The 14,659-nt window shown below is 37.9% G+C and overlaps 2 protein-coding genes across 2 annotated transcripts in view; both read left to right on the plus strand.

The window, feature by feature from the left end:
* LOC141429486 (zinc finger autosomal protein-like) overlaps positions 1-7,747 on the plus strand; it is a 16,415-nt gene extending 8,668 nt beyond the window's left edge. The window contains exons 4-5 of the mRNA XM_074089801.1: positions 3,728-3,894; positions 4,989-7,747. Coding sequence (XP_073945902.1) covers positions 3,728-3,894; positions 4,989-5,493 — 672 coding nt within the window. The 3' untranslated portion in view covers positions 5,494-7,747. The remainder of the gene's footprint in view (positions 1-3,727; positions 3,895-4,988) is intronic.
* A 2,080-nt stretch (positions 7,748-9,827) lies between these two features.
* The window catches only part of LOC141429879 (1-phosphatidylinositol 4,5-bisphosphate phosphodiesterase-like), a 75,074-nt gene continuing 70,242 nt past the window's right edge, over positions 9,828-14,659 (plus strand). Inside the window, exon 1 of the mRNA XM_074090438.1 lies at positions 9,828-10,003. The gene's annotated coding sequence lies outside the window, so the exon portion shown is untranslated. The remainder of the gene's footprint in view (positions 10,004-14,659) is intronic.

The raw sequence follows: 14,659 nt of genomic DNA on the forward strand, positions 1-14,659 counted from the left end.
AGAGATGTCGCTACTAAGCAATCAAATTATGATTGGTTATTTGGAGTCTTTTTGTATTTTTTATTTTAACTCCAAATTTGTTACTTTTACGGGTATCCCGTGAAACCATATCGAAAATACAAACTGAGACATGGATGCACAGAAAAAACCAGAAAAAGAGACCAGCGCTGGGAATCGAACCCAGGTCCTCAGCAATCCGTGCTGCGTGCTATAACCCCTACACCACCGCTGGACAGGAATTTAGACACGAATTTTTCCTATGCATACATATCTCAGGTTGCTTATTTCTACTACGCTACTTATGCAGCAGCACTAGCGACATCTATGTTTTCGCTCTCATCGAGAGACGTCACATTCTATCGGAACCAACCGCTCACCCAGACAAGAGATGTCGCTACTAAGCAATCAAATTATGATTGGTTATTTGGAGTCTTTTTGTATTTTTTATTTCAACTCCAAATTTGTTACTTTTACGGGTATCCCGTGAAACCATATCGAAAATACAAACTGAGACATGGATGCACAGAAAAAACCAGAAAAAGAGACCAGCGCTGGGAATCGAACCCAGGTCCTCAGCAATCCGTGCTGCGTGCTATAACCCCTACACCACCGCTGGACAGGAATTTAGACACGAATTTTTCCTATGCATACATATCTCAGGTTGCTTATTTCTACTACGCTACTTATGCAGCAGCACTAGCGACATCTATGTTTTCGCTCTCATCGAGAGACGTCACATTCTATCGGAACCAACCGCTCACCCAGACAAGAGATGTCGCTACTAAGCAATCAAATTATGATTGGTTATTTGGAGTCTTTTTGTATTTTTTATTTTAACTCCAAATTTGTTACTTTTACGGGTATCCCGTGAAACCATATCGAAAATACAAACTGAGACATGGATGCACAGAAAAACCAGAAAAAGAGACCAGCGCTGGGAATCGAACCCAGGTCCTCAGCAATCCGTGCTGCGTGCTATAACCCCTACACCACCGCTGGACAGGAATTTAGAACGAATTTTTCCTATGCATACATATCGTAGTAGAAATAAGCAACCTGAGATATGTATGCATAGGAAAAATTCGTGTCTAAATTCCTGTCCAGCGTGTGTAGGCGGTTATAGCACGCAGCACGGATTGCTGAGGACCTGGGTCGATTCCCAGCGCTGGTCTCTTTTTCTGGTTTTTCTGTGCATCCATGTCTCAGTTTGTATTTTCGATATGGTTTCACGGGATACCCGTAAAAGTAACAAAATTTGGAGTTGAAATAAAAAATACAAAAAGACTCCAAATAACCAATCATAATTTGATTGCTTAGTAGCGACATCTCTTGTCTGGGTGAGCGGTGGTTCCGATAGAATGTGACGTCTCTCGATGAGAGCGAAAACATAGATGTCGCTAGTGCTGCTGCCATAAGTAGGCGTAGTAGAAATAAGCAACTGAGATATGTATGCATAGGAAAAATTCGTGTTAAATTCCTGTCCAGCGGTGGTGTAGGGGTTATAGCACGCAGCACGGATTGCTGAGGACCTGGTTCGATTCCCAGCGCTGGTCTCTTTTTCTGGTTTTTCTGTGCATCCATGTCTCAGTTTGTATTTTCGATATGGTTTCACGGATACCCGTAAAAGTAACAAAATTTGGAGTTGAAATAAAAAATACAAAAAGACTCCAAATAACCAATCATAATTTGATTGCTTAGTAGCGACATCTCTTGTCTGGGTGAGCGGTTGGTTCCGATAGAATGTGACGTCTCTCGATGAGAGCGAAAACATAGATGTCGCTAGTGCTGCTGCATAAGTAGCGTAGTAGAAATAAGCAACCTGAGATATGTATGCATAGGAAAAATTCGTGTCCTAAATTCCTGTCCAGCGGTGGTGTAGGGGTTATAGCACGCAGCACGGATTGCTGAGGACCTGGTTCGATTCCAGCGCTGGTCTCTTTTTTCTGGTTTTTCTGTGCATCCATGTCTCAGTTTGTATTTTCGTTAACGACTTAATTCCCTGTAGTTCTTTATGGGCTACCCAACGAAGGAAAATCAGGGAAAAAAACTCGTGTATAACTCGTGTGTGTGTGTGTGCGGCTTTTGCATAGTTGTAGGGAATGATGGATGTTTTAAACCACATATTAAAAGATAAGTAATCTACATAAAATATACTCGTAATTTTTTTCTCTGAGATTAATATTTCACGAGATATGGCGGGAAGAGGATGGACAATAAAAATAAGTACATTTAAAGAAAGAAAGAAAAGAAAGAAAGAAGACATTATTCACTTACACAGAAGACACACGACACTTATTTCTTTATATAATGGTGATGGATGGATGTTTGTTACTCTTTCACGCATAAACTACCTACTGAAGGGATTTGCATGAAATTTGCCATAGGTACACGTAATAAATACCCTGGATTACGAGAAAAAAAAATGAGTTCCTGAGTGGCAGTTTTTGGTCTTCCTTAGGTAGGCTATTATTGCCGATAGCTGACACTGCTGCGACGTAATTTTTGTAACAAATGAAATGGAGATAGTTTAAAACGGGAATGACATACTAAGCATAATTTTTATACTGGAAAATTGCATAGTTTCTTTGGACGCGCGCATAAACGAATTCGCAGACGTAGTCATGGGCAAAAGCTAGTCCTATCATAACCCATACCACATTGACCGCAAAACCGTGGTCGCTGAGTAGCAATGCAATTTATTTCACATGTTACAAGTCAAGTAGTGTATGGTAATCATTCCAGCCTATATATGTACATCCCACTGCTGGGCACAGGCCCCCTCTCAAAATGAATGCGGATTGGGAACTTCACACACACCATTGAATTGCTTCGCAGGTTGTGCAGGTTTCCTCACGTCACGATGTTTTCCTTCACCGTAAAGCTCGAGGTAAATTTCAAGTGTATGGTAAGTGATGTATTTTGAAATATGTTTTCAGCTTTAGCCAAATTATTTTTTTCCGTTCTGTAAACTCCGCGAATGGGAAAACAGTCCGAAACTCCGCTCTGCATTACTTTTTCGCCCCTCGGCACAGAATTTAACCCACTCTACATACATTATATTACTGTATACTTTGAGGGCTAGATTTTTTGCCGTTCTGTATAGCTTCATGCCTCTATAACCTCGCTCTGCACTCTCCGCTAAGCTATCTCCGCACACCGCACCTCTGAACACACAGTCCGCTACGCTCTGCATTACCACCTCGCTCCGTTCCAGTGGACAGACAGCCTATGGGGCCATTCATTTATTACGTAAGACGATTCAGGGGGGACGGGGGTCGACCATGTCTTATTTTTTCTTACAAGGTGTCTTGATAGTTCTTACGTAAGATCACAAAAAAGCGCAAAGTTAAGATTATACTTTGAAAAAGCGCGCGCTCGGATAATATATGCGTATAGGTAAACGATTTCCATGGCAACGGATCTGCGCCGCCTGCACTGCACTTCTCGGGAACTGACCCCGCTTTTAAACTAGTCGCTGTCTGGTTCAGTCACAGCACGTCGCTAAATATCCAAACGTGTATTCATTTTTTCCTTTAGATTCTTACGTAATAAATATAACACAGGGGGGGAGGGGTCGGCCCATTCTTATTTTTTCTTACAAAGGGGGGGGAGGGAGTCAAAAACTGGCAAAAATCGTCTTACGTACCTAATAAATGAATGGCCCCTATCTACTCGTATTTAGAATACCCGAATTTACCCATAACCTTCACCTAATTTCCTATTGCAGGTGTGCGATGTGTGCCTAAAAGTGTTCGACCGCATCGGGGACCTGAAGCGGCACCTCATAGAGCACATCATCAAGAGCACCCTCGACAAGATCCCCGTCAGTCGCAACGGCACGCTGAACATCCAATGCGAGGTCTGCCAGGCAGAGACCTTCACCAAAGTTGACAGGTACCTAATGTTTATAGCAGCGTCATGCAGAATCATTCGATTCGTACAGTCAATGATAACGTCTTTACCATACCTTATCTATCTGACGTCTGTCTGTCCGCGGCTAAGCTCAGAGACTGTTAGTGACTAGGAAGCTGTAATTTGGCATAAATAATACATATCAGTCACGCCGACAAAGTGGTAAAATAAAAAAAAAACTTTTTTTAGGGTTCCGTAGCCAAATGGCAAAAACGGAACCCTTATGTTGTCTGTCGTCCGTATGTCACAGCCACTGTTTTCCGAAACCATACTGTTGAAACTTGGTAAGTATTCTGTGAACCGCATTAGATTTTCACACACAAAATAGAAAAAAAAAACGATAATTTTTGGGGGTTCCCTGTACATAGAACTGAACTCAAAAAAATTTTTTAATCAACCCATACGTGTGTGATCTATGATACTTCAAAAATGATATTGAAGTTTCTAAATATCAATATTTTTTTTCTAAACTGAATAGTTTGCGCGAGAGACACTTCCAAAGTGGTAAAATGTCCCCCCCCCTGTAACTTCTTAAAATAAATGATAAAACTAAAAAATATATGATGTACATTACCATGCAAACTTCCAAAAATTGGTTTGAACGAGATCTATGTAGTAAGTATTTTATTTAATACGTCATAAATTCAACTAAAGGAAAATTTTATAATGTTACTTGCTACTACGGAAATTCATGGGTAGTCCGACTCGCAAATGGCAGCTTTTTTAGGTACCTCCATAGACGTAAAGGGGTGATTTTTTCTTGACTAACCGATACGTATGAATAGGTCTTTTAAAACCATTGGGGATCTGTTTGCGAAATATTTTTATTTTCATTCGTAATGGCTACGGAACCCTATCGTGGGCGTCTGGGCGTGTCCGACACGCACTGGCTGGTTTTTTGTTTCATTTCATTTACTTACCCATGAAAAAATATACCTCCAATATTTTCTAAAAATCTAACGAACGGATTAAATAAAACAATTTTTTTAGCCAGGAAACTACCTTTTTTTACTGTTTTTTAGTGAAATAAAAGATTCACGGCAATCACAGCTCTAGCTTCTTCTATCATATTGCAGGTACAAGGCCCATTTGCGCGAACACGCCAAACTAACCATATACAAGTGCACTTTCTGCGACAAGTCCTTCAGCGACTCAAGCAATTTCTCAAAACACAAGAAAATCCACGGAACGACCTATCTCCAATGCGATCTGTGCCACAGAAAATTCAACTCCAAACGTATGCTGATTCAACACATGGAATACCACAACAAAAATGACCCTATTCCGTGCAGATTTTGCCACAAGATGTTCCATTTTGAATCCATGTTGAACAAACATATCAAATGTGCACACGCGAATACTCTAAACAAGTTCAAATGTAGGTTTTGCTGCAGTTATTTTAAGACTTTAAAAGAGAAATGGGACCATGAGTGGTCGATTCACAATGTTAGGAAGATGATAGTCGATTGTCTGATGTGTGATTCTAAGTTTAGGAAATATACGGAGCTTAAAAAGCACTGTTCTGTTGTTCATAATGTGGAGATTCCACCGGCTAAGAAGTTGTGTCCTAATTCTAAATAGGCTGGCCCTATTCAATCAATCTCAAGTTTGTCTACAAATTACCTGAAGTACAAATCATTTACTACGCGTGTTTTGTCGCTAAAAACATCTAGGACACTTTCGCGTGAAAGTATCAAATTTTATACTGACGCGTTTTTGCTTCACACTTACATTAGAGGCTTAGGAAAGTAAGGAGTCGAATTAGCACTAAGATTTTTAAATAAGGACTATTAAATTCTATTCTTGTATTGATGTAGTGTTAAGAAAATCGAACAATCGATAGGTAGCAATTTGTTTTTGGATAACTTGTTTTTTTTTGTATTATAGACGAGATCAGTGAGATCGAGTCGAATTCCTTAAAGATTTATGTGGAAAACACCCTAATTTCTTCATTTTACTATCTTTATTAGTTAATAATGAGAAAGTACTAGAGTTCGGACAGGTTATCGCAAATCTAAACAATATCAGTGAGAAAATATAACAAAATGTAATAGTCTCGTTATGTTATGCGTCTATTATTAATTTTCTATAGAAATGTTTGCTTTTATGCTCAAACCTATTAACTATATTTTTTTTGATGATTTTGACTGACTTATTCAAAAAGCCAAAAACCAAACACAAAACAAAAACATTCTAGTTTCGTTTGTCTCAATAAATATTAATTTTACATATAAAAGTAAAAATAGAAAAAGATGGCACAGATCAAGCTAAAGTAAATTCAAAGTATGTATTTTTAAAACTATATCTAAGTTTAGTAAGTAAGTAAGTAAGTCTTGGAAAATAATTATAAGGATGAAAAAGTTATTGGGAAGTTACAGAAATGAATGTTCAAAGATGATGGAAATATTCTTTAAATAATTTGAACAATTTTATGTCTCAATTATCAAAATAATACCTACCTATTAACAGTATCTACTCTATTACAACTTGTTCCACTTCCGTGTGGCAGTTGTTTTATGATAACCTGTCCACGCTCTATTGAATTACGTTCTTGTTTTGTGTTATTTATGTATTTGATGGCAATATTATAGATTTTTATTAACTAAGTATATGAATATGGAAATTTTAACTTTTAAGAGAGATGATTAAGACTGAAATCATGACAGCCTAATTATAATTAATATAATTATACTTGAAGGCTGATTTTTTAGAGATCTGAAAACATAGGTTTAATAGGATTATTTATTTTTACAGTTTTTGTTTTAAGTTCAATTGGTCTTTACTAAATCGTTTTAGGGTTATAATACGAGAGTTTATTCTGTATGATTTTCTGGGGCACATTTATGTTGTCATGGTAGAAGATTCTGTTACAGTTTTCAGGTTATCTATTAGAAGTACCTACCTACTGGATGTCTAAAAAATAATCAAAAATGTCATCATATTCTACAGCTCATTCATAAAAAAAGACCACAGAAGTCAGGTAGTTGAAACGCTAGCGACTAACGACCTTGAATCTTACTACTTGAATTCAAGACTCAAAGTTGATACAATATAGAAGGAATGATCTTTCCGTTTTTATTTTTTCTCTAGTTTAATTTATAAAAGTATGAGTTAAAATATTGTGAAAACCATGATTTTTAAAAGTATTCCTAGTATTAAAATAAATTAAGTGTTTTTTTTATATTTAGTTAATTAACTTAAAAGATGAGTTCTGTTGATCGGTGTTAATATTTAAGATCTCACTAAGTTATTACTTAAACTTTCGTGAGACGCTATTTGATAAAATTACAAAATTATACGGTTCAACGGTAATGAACGGTCCGACTAGTTTCGATCTTTTTGCGTCCGCTTACTGCGAAAGGTGGGCATTAACGATGCTGTCTCTAAGATCAAATTCGACACATCTCGTTCTCGTTAGCCTGTCAGCACTTATAATGGACTTCAAACTAGTCCGAAACACGTCGGGCATACCTCGCCTACAAATAAGTGAGTGACCCGTATGTTCAATTTTGTCCGAGTACCTCTATTAAATAGTCAGGTGCTACCAAAAGCAAAAACTAGGGTCACGTTTAAATGGTTGAAGACTGCTCAGTTGTTGGAAATCGGTATAAATACCTAGTACATTTGTCGTTGTTATTTTTATAAGTTAAGGAAATAAGTATCTACTGTAGGTGCTTGATCCAGGATAAAATGTCTGAAATCATGAACTCATGAGAAATATATAAAACGTTATTTTAGTTTACTGATTTAGGAAACTTAAAGTTTTTTTGCTATAAAGGTGATCTTTGTGTATTTATTGTTTTGTTTTCGTTTTGAATAAAGTTTTTCATATTCATTTATTTTTCATTTATTCGTCGAGTCGGTACGATAAGAGAAGAGGTGGTCAGCCTTTTTATTTATTTTTTAAATTTAAACATTCAATTACCATTTTAAAACGTTTTGATTTTGAAGAGCCGCCATATCCGTATTAAAATAACTTTTGTGCACATTGTTTTGATGCTTTTTAGCACCGGTTTTCCTGCGGTTAGGTAATATGATTCAAGTAGCATATAATGTATTATATTAGTTTTAAGACGGTGCTGTTTTGTTTGGAGGCTTAGTGGCGTCGACCCAACTTAAGCCGGGTCCAGACGAGTGTAACGTGTAATGTAATCTATCGTGTAATGTAACACGAATTCTACGTGTGGGCGTCACTACGAGCATTACATGTAACGCTCGCGCGGCGCTCGGTGTTGATCCATCGGCTGTCGGTTTTTCGCGCGAACACAAAGGCGCTCGCAGTGCTCGTTCGCTTTGAGTTCGTGTGCCGTCCACACTGTTGACGCTAAATTACACGTAATGTTACATTACACGTTACACTCGTCTGGACCCGGCTTTAGGAAACCCGTAGATGCTTCGACGTCATGAGTAGCTATTTTTTGTTGAGGTTTCAAATACCTACCGTTATCTACGAAAGTTTACTGAACTTTATTATGATATGTATGTGCACACGAGGGATTTTAAAATTAATCTGGAATATGGATTTGTTTGCCCGAACACAGCTGTTGTTTTTCAGGTTTTTGTGGTTGCGGTTGTCGAAGGTTTTCATATATTGGTGGATGTTTAAAGTGTATGGCTTCAAATGCGTGACAAACATTGTGAATCAAAAATTCTGATGAAAAACGTTTACAGGGGCGTTCAGCCCAAGTAGTATTCCTATTCATCTACTTGCTAAAATATTCTAAATACATTCTTCAAAGTAAAATATAATTGTATAATTCACCGATGCCACCTATAAATACAGTCCATGATCGCCTACGGCGCTTGGATATTGGATATTTATCGATCGCAAAAACCAATAGCTGTATAGTTAGTGTTCAATCAAGTATTTAAGGTTCAAAATTAATAGCAAAAATCTAAAGCAAAACTTTTAAAATTTCAGTTTTATTTGCTTTCTGGTAATATGTTCTAAGTTAAAGAGATTTACTACGGTTTTATTTTATATCGCTACATAATGCTGATAGTAGAATGAAATTAAAAATAGTTGCTACAAAACAATACCCGCAAACTTTGCGCACACTAGCGACGCGGCATAATGTAGAAACTGAATGACAGCCGGCCATTTTTCAGCACGTCTTACGAATCGCATGGCAATGTGTAAACCTATCAACACGGCTAACAAAGTTCATCCCTACAATAAAATCCTCTAGTTTCGCAGTATTGTGTCCTTATTGAATAAATGACGTTGGAAAGAGACGGAAGCTATGTTATCGCGGGAATCGAGAGTTAACGCGAGTTGTGCTATAATGTTTATAGCCTTGCTGGTTCGACCTTGCGGCTCGCGCATGCGCGGTCCACCTGACGCGAAGTGTTGCCAAGTCCACTATTTTTGCCGCAGATTTAGTCTAAACCGCTGTAATATATTTTCGTGAAAATTTACGAACACGAATGAGAAAATATCGATTTGTAGCTTTATTTTTATTTTTTTGGCTTAATAGAATGATCGATCGTGGTCATTCTCGATATTAGACGACCGAACAGCCTAGTGGTTAGAGAACTTGACTACAAAGCTGTAGTCATGTCCTGGATTCGATCTCGGTCGGAACAGATATTAGATATGTATGAAAAATACAAATGTTTGTTCTGGAACTTTGGGTGTCCCCACAACACATTACATACAAGTTTGAATTACTTTGGTATTCGTTCAAGTGGTGTCAAGTATCTCCGTGTTTTTTTTGCACCAGTTTCTCCTACGGAGTCGCGGGTGTCCATAGGCGGCGGGCATTGCTTACCATCACATGATCCCCATGGCCGTTTGTGTACTATGATGTATATATACATATATGTAATTACGTCCCTCGGTTGGGCCAACGTTAGCCCAGTATACATTGAATTTATTTATCGCGTGTATTGGCAACACAGTTACCGTGGTCGCTTCAGTTCGCTACGAAGCGCCGCGCCGGTCGCGCCTCTCAGCCGCAGCGGGAAGCGTGAAAAAAAAGCACGCGAAATCATAACTCAACTGGTAATTACGAAAAAAAACAACCGTTTTCACATCATAGAATCGCGGCAGTGCCAACAGCAGTGACAACCCGTTTGAAGTTCCCACAAGGTTAGTAAGCCGTCACGTTTCGACAATTCAATGCTCTAATAGTTACACCATACAGGGATTGTTTGTCTGTGGCGAACGATTATAAGTAGCACTTAAACCGTCAGCGGTTTGTTTGACCATTAGTCTGCATTCAATCCATGCGGCTTAAAGATAGACTACAGAAAACATGAAAATGTCTTGTCCATTTTATGTCAAGTGAAATGGTTAGTGACCCCTGCAAATTTTTTTTAAACGGATTCGATTCTCAAATATGTTCTTAAAAAAATCAAAACGCCAGCCTGTATTTCATAATTATTGTTTTTTTTTTGTCAAAATATAGATATAAGGTTTTATTTAATTTTCAATGTTTGTTTGTATGCCTATTAAGGTCCAATCTTGCAAGTCAACTTTCATACAATACAATAAGTACAATAACTCTTAATTGAAAACCAAGCAGTACAGAGAACACAGGTACAAGTATACAGAGATTTTCTAAGGTATAAGCAATAGGCATTTCATTTAGTACGAGTTTTCTAAGGTATAAGCAATAGGCATTTCATTTAGGTACGAGTATACTTTGAATGTATACTCTGAATTGGGTACAGATGAGTGACCAATGTAAGTACAGTCAGCAAAAAGTACCTACAATCAAAAAAAATGTTTGTACAGCGAACCGAGTTGATTCCTATGATTATATTATAGGCCACCACAGAACCGTGTCGTAATGCCATTTTTTGTCATTCTATAAACACTGTTATAATAGACAAATAAAATGGTTTACTTTAATAATTAATAACATCCCACGGAGGCCCAGGGATCAAATGAGTTGACTGTAGGTATCTATTTTATACATAAAACTAATACCAAAGGATTTACTGTCATTTGGGGCAAATCGAAATTATATACGTCAAAGCAGAAAAATTACAATTTTAAATACATCAACAAGGAAAATTGTCCATCCAAAATATTGTCGAAAATGCAATCTTGTCCTATGGTAAACTTGACAAATTTGATGTACCATCAGCCAAATAAGTGGTCTATAAATTTTTAAACAAGTTCCTATCAAATGAATATGTCGCTAAAGTCGAACTTTCAAGTTGACAGACACGTCTATTGGCATTATTGTTTTATGACATGCAAACGATTATCGACCTTAGGGTGGTAGACCACATATTTGGCTGATGGTACATATGCCGAAAAAAAACGACTACCTGAGTACTTGTATTTACAATTACATTTTGACAAAAATCACTTTCTTAACATTCATTTTGGTCCAAATTCAAAATGGTCAATACAAGTGGACGATTTTCCATTTGCGCCGAATGACAGTAAATCCTATTATAAGTAATTTCTATTTAAATAGCAAACGTTTACAACCGACTGGTTTTTTCTATATTTTTTCCTTCGTTCGTTAAAAAAGTTGTCCTTGTACAATTTGCTTGAAACACGTTTTAATTCTTTACCTATGCTAATCCGACATCTAGTTTTAGATTCAAAACAAACAAACAAACGCCGAAAATTCGTGTCGTGCGGTCCCTTTGACACTTATACTATTTAATACGAGAGCGAGAGGGACGGTACGATACGAACTTCGAGTTTCGAGTTTCGTAGTGCTGTAATCGAACCCGAACAAATTGTTTTACGCGCTTAGTTCGACAGAGGCGCAACTTTTAATTATCAGACATTGCATTTTGAGTTATACTTCGATAACATTAAAGTTCAATTTTCAACTCCCTCTTATTTTATGCTGAGACACTAAGGAAGTACGAGTAGATATCGGATCAAATCATACAACGTAGTCTGAATTCCATTATCCTAATTATACTTATTATAAATGCAAAAGTTTGTGTGTATGTTTATTCCTATTCCACAATAAAACTGCGGTCTGCAGGACGAACAGGACGAGTTTTAGCATGCATTTAATAGCTGTAATGAATCTCTGGAATAACTGGTTACTTTTATCCTGATATTCCCACGGAAGGATAAATACACCTAAAATCCCAAACTCTTCGCCACTATGCTGGTCTTGAGATAATACAAGTAATACAACGTGTGGATTTTGACTTCCATTTACTTTAAAAGAACATTCAACAGGCAAAATTAAGTAAATATAATATTGGATTAAAAAGTAGCCTTTGTGTCATTCCAGATGTCCGGCTATCTTCGTCCCAAATTTCATGCAAATCCGTCCAGCCGCTTTAGCGTAAAAAAGTAACAAACACACACACACACAATACAATACAATTACTCTTTATTGTACACCAGAAATAGTGGGACATACAAACTATATTAAATGATGTTATAACGGATAACTCACGTCTTAAACCACGGCCTACACGGGCTACGAAATAGCCCGAAACATGTCGAGCTAAACTCGGTTTAAGACGTGAGTTAACCGTTATAACATCATTTAATATGAGTGAGTCTCACGGTAGTTTCATGTTCAAAAAAGACACAAACTTTCGCATTTATAATAATTTTTAAGTTAGTAGGTATCGACTGCGTGATCTCTAAATGGTTTACACGAGCGAACCCGCGGGAAATGCCCAGTTAAATATAATCTGTATATTTTCTGTAATATCAGTAAACCGCACCTAACATGACCTCCTTGATAAGATTAAGATTATTCACAAATGTAACCGTTTCAGTCGTAAATAAATGCGCTCACCGATAATATGTTAACTAAATATACTTAATTGCTAAATTTATTTATTATAAGACCAGCTTTTACCCGCGGTTTCGTTCGCTTTAATCATTATCATCTGACACTTGATTAGGGACTTATCACACTTGCGATATGCGAACGAGCTGAAAGCGAGGCGAGCGCGCAGCTAGTTAGTTGCGAGCACGTAACGATGTAGCCGCGAGCGCGCAACGATGTCGCTGCGAGCGCGCTACGATGTCGCTGCGAGCGCGCAACGATGTCGCTGCGAGCGCGGTACGATGTCGCTGCGAGCGCGCTACGATGTCGCTGCAAGCGCGCAACGATGTCGCTGCGAGCGCGCAACGATGTCGCTGCGAGCGCGCAACGATGTCGCTGCGAGCGCGCAACGATGTCGCTGCGACAGCGCTTCGTACGATGTCGCTGCGAGCTTGTAGCGGGTTAGCTATGTATAGCACCAAAAACGTCATATTGTACACTCCTACAATAAATAGGGCGTCTCTTCAGCAAGCTCGCCTCGCGTTCAACTCGCCCACAAATCACAAGTGTGATAAGACCCTTAAAAATATAGGATAACTAACGTAAATAAATAAACTAACTACTTTGAAAAACTCCCGAAATTCCCTAAACGTTCATCTCAGAAGTATTCTGGCAAATAAATACTTTTTGGCTTTTTGACCAGATTTCATCAACCATCCAGGCGTGGGTAAAATAATAACAAAAAACCGGTCAAGTGCGAGTCGTACTCGCGCACGAAAGGTTCCGTACCATTATCTATACAACATTAGACATTAGCAAAAAACGGCAAAAATCACGTTTAGTGTATGGGAGCCCCCTTAAATATTTATTTTATTGCAATTTAATTATCTATTTTTAAAGTGAATATAGTAAGTAGGTACTAAATATTCTGTGAATATTTCATGCGTCTACCTGTTACCGTTAATAATGTCGAGCAAAAAACGGCAAAAAAAAAAAATCACGTTTGCTGTATGGGAGTCCCCCTTAAATGTCTATTTTATTATGTTTTTAGTTTTTTAGATACTTACAAACTTTCGCTTAGTATACAGCTTCGCGCTAAATTGACAGCATTACTAGCGCTTTTTTATTGTTTACATTTCTTGGGATAAACATGTTCGCTTATCGTTAATAATTAGGTACTTAGATGTTTAGGCATATGTGATAAGAATATTATTGCCATAAATAAAATGAATAAGCGTAAATAGCAGAAGTTTGTTGTGCAAGGTCCGCCCGGATTGCTACCACCATCTTGCTCGCTAATCCTGCCGTGAAGCAGCAGTGCTTGCACTGTTGTATTTCGGCGTGGAGAGTAAGACAGCCGATGAAATAACTGGCACTTGAGGTATTCCTTCGGCCTCTAAACGCATCTGCAATACCCAGGTGTTGCAGTTGTCTATGGGCGGTGGTGATCTCTTACCATCAGGATACCCATATCCATCGTAGTTACATGAAGGGACCATTTGTCGTTATTATCGTAAAATTCTTGAGTATGGCAACACTAATAATGTAGTAATAAAAAAAACAACAGAAAAATATATACTTACTTAACTTAACACATTGCACTCCTAGATCAAAGTAAGTACTTAGATCAACTCAAAATAATACCTTACGGTGAAGGAAAATATCGTGAAGAAACTTGCGAAGCAATACAACAGTGCGTCTGAAATTCCCAATCCGTACTTGACCCGCGTAGGAATTAAGCCTTCTTATTCTGAGAATAGGCCTGTGCCGTAGTAGTAGCTATGTATCATATCAATGCTCTAGTGGGGAAAGCTTATTTAGTTAAATTAGTGAATTTACCTAAGTCCCGCAACTAAATACAACCCTCATACATTATTAAGCGCATCAGAGTATTATGCAGGTGTTACCACACATTTGCATAATGCTTCGTTTTGGTGTTAATTAATTTTAAGCTCCTACCAGGTGTGACTCACTCGGCGATTACGTTTTCCGCTACAAGTAGATGCCGGGTGCCACTCCGGAGTGGCCTATTCTAC

This window comes from Choristoneura fumiferana, chromosome 7 (genome assembly GCF_025370935.1).
Source record: "Choristoneura fumiferana chromosome 7, NRCan_CFum_1, whole genome shotgun sequence".
Classification (NCBI taxonomy): domain Eukaryota; kingdom Metazoa; phylum Arthropoda; class Insecta; order Lepidoptera; family Tortricidae; genus Choristoneura; species Choristoneura fumiferana.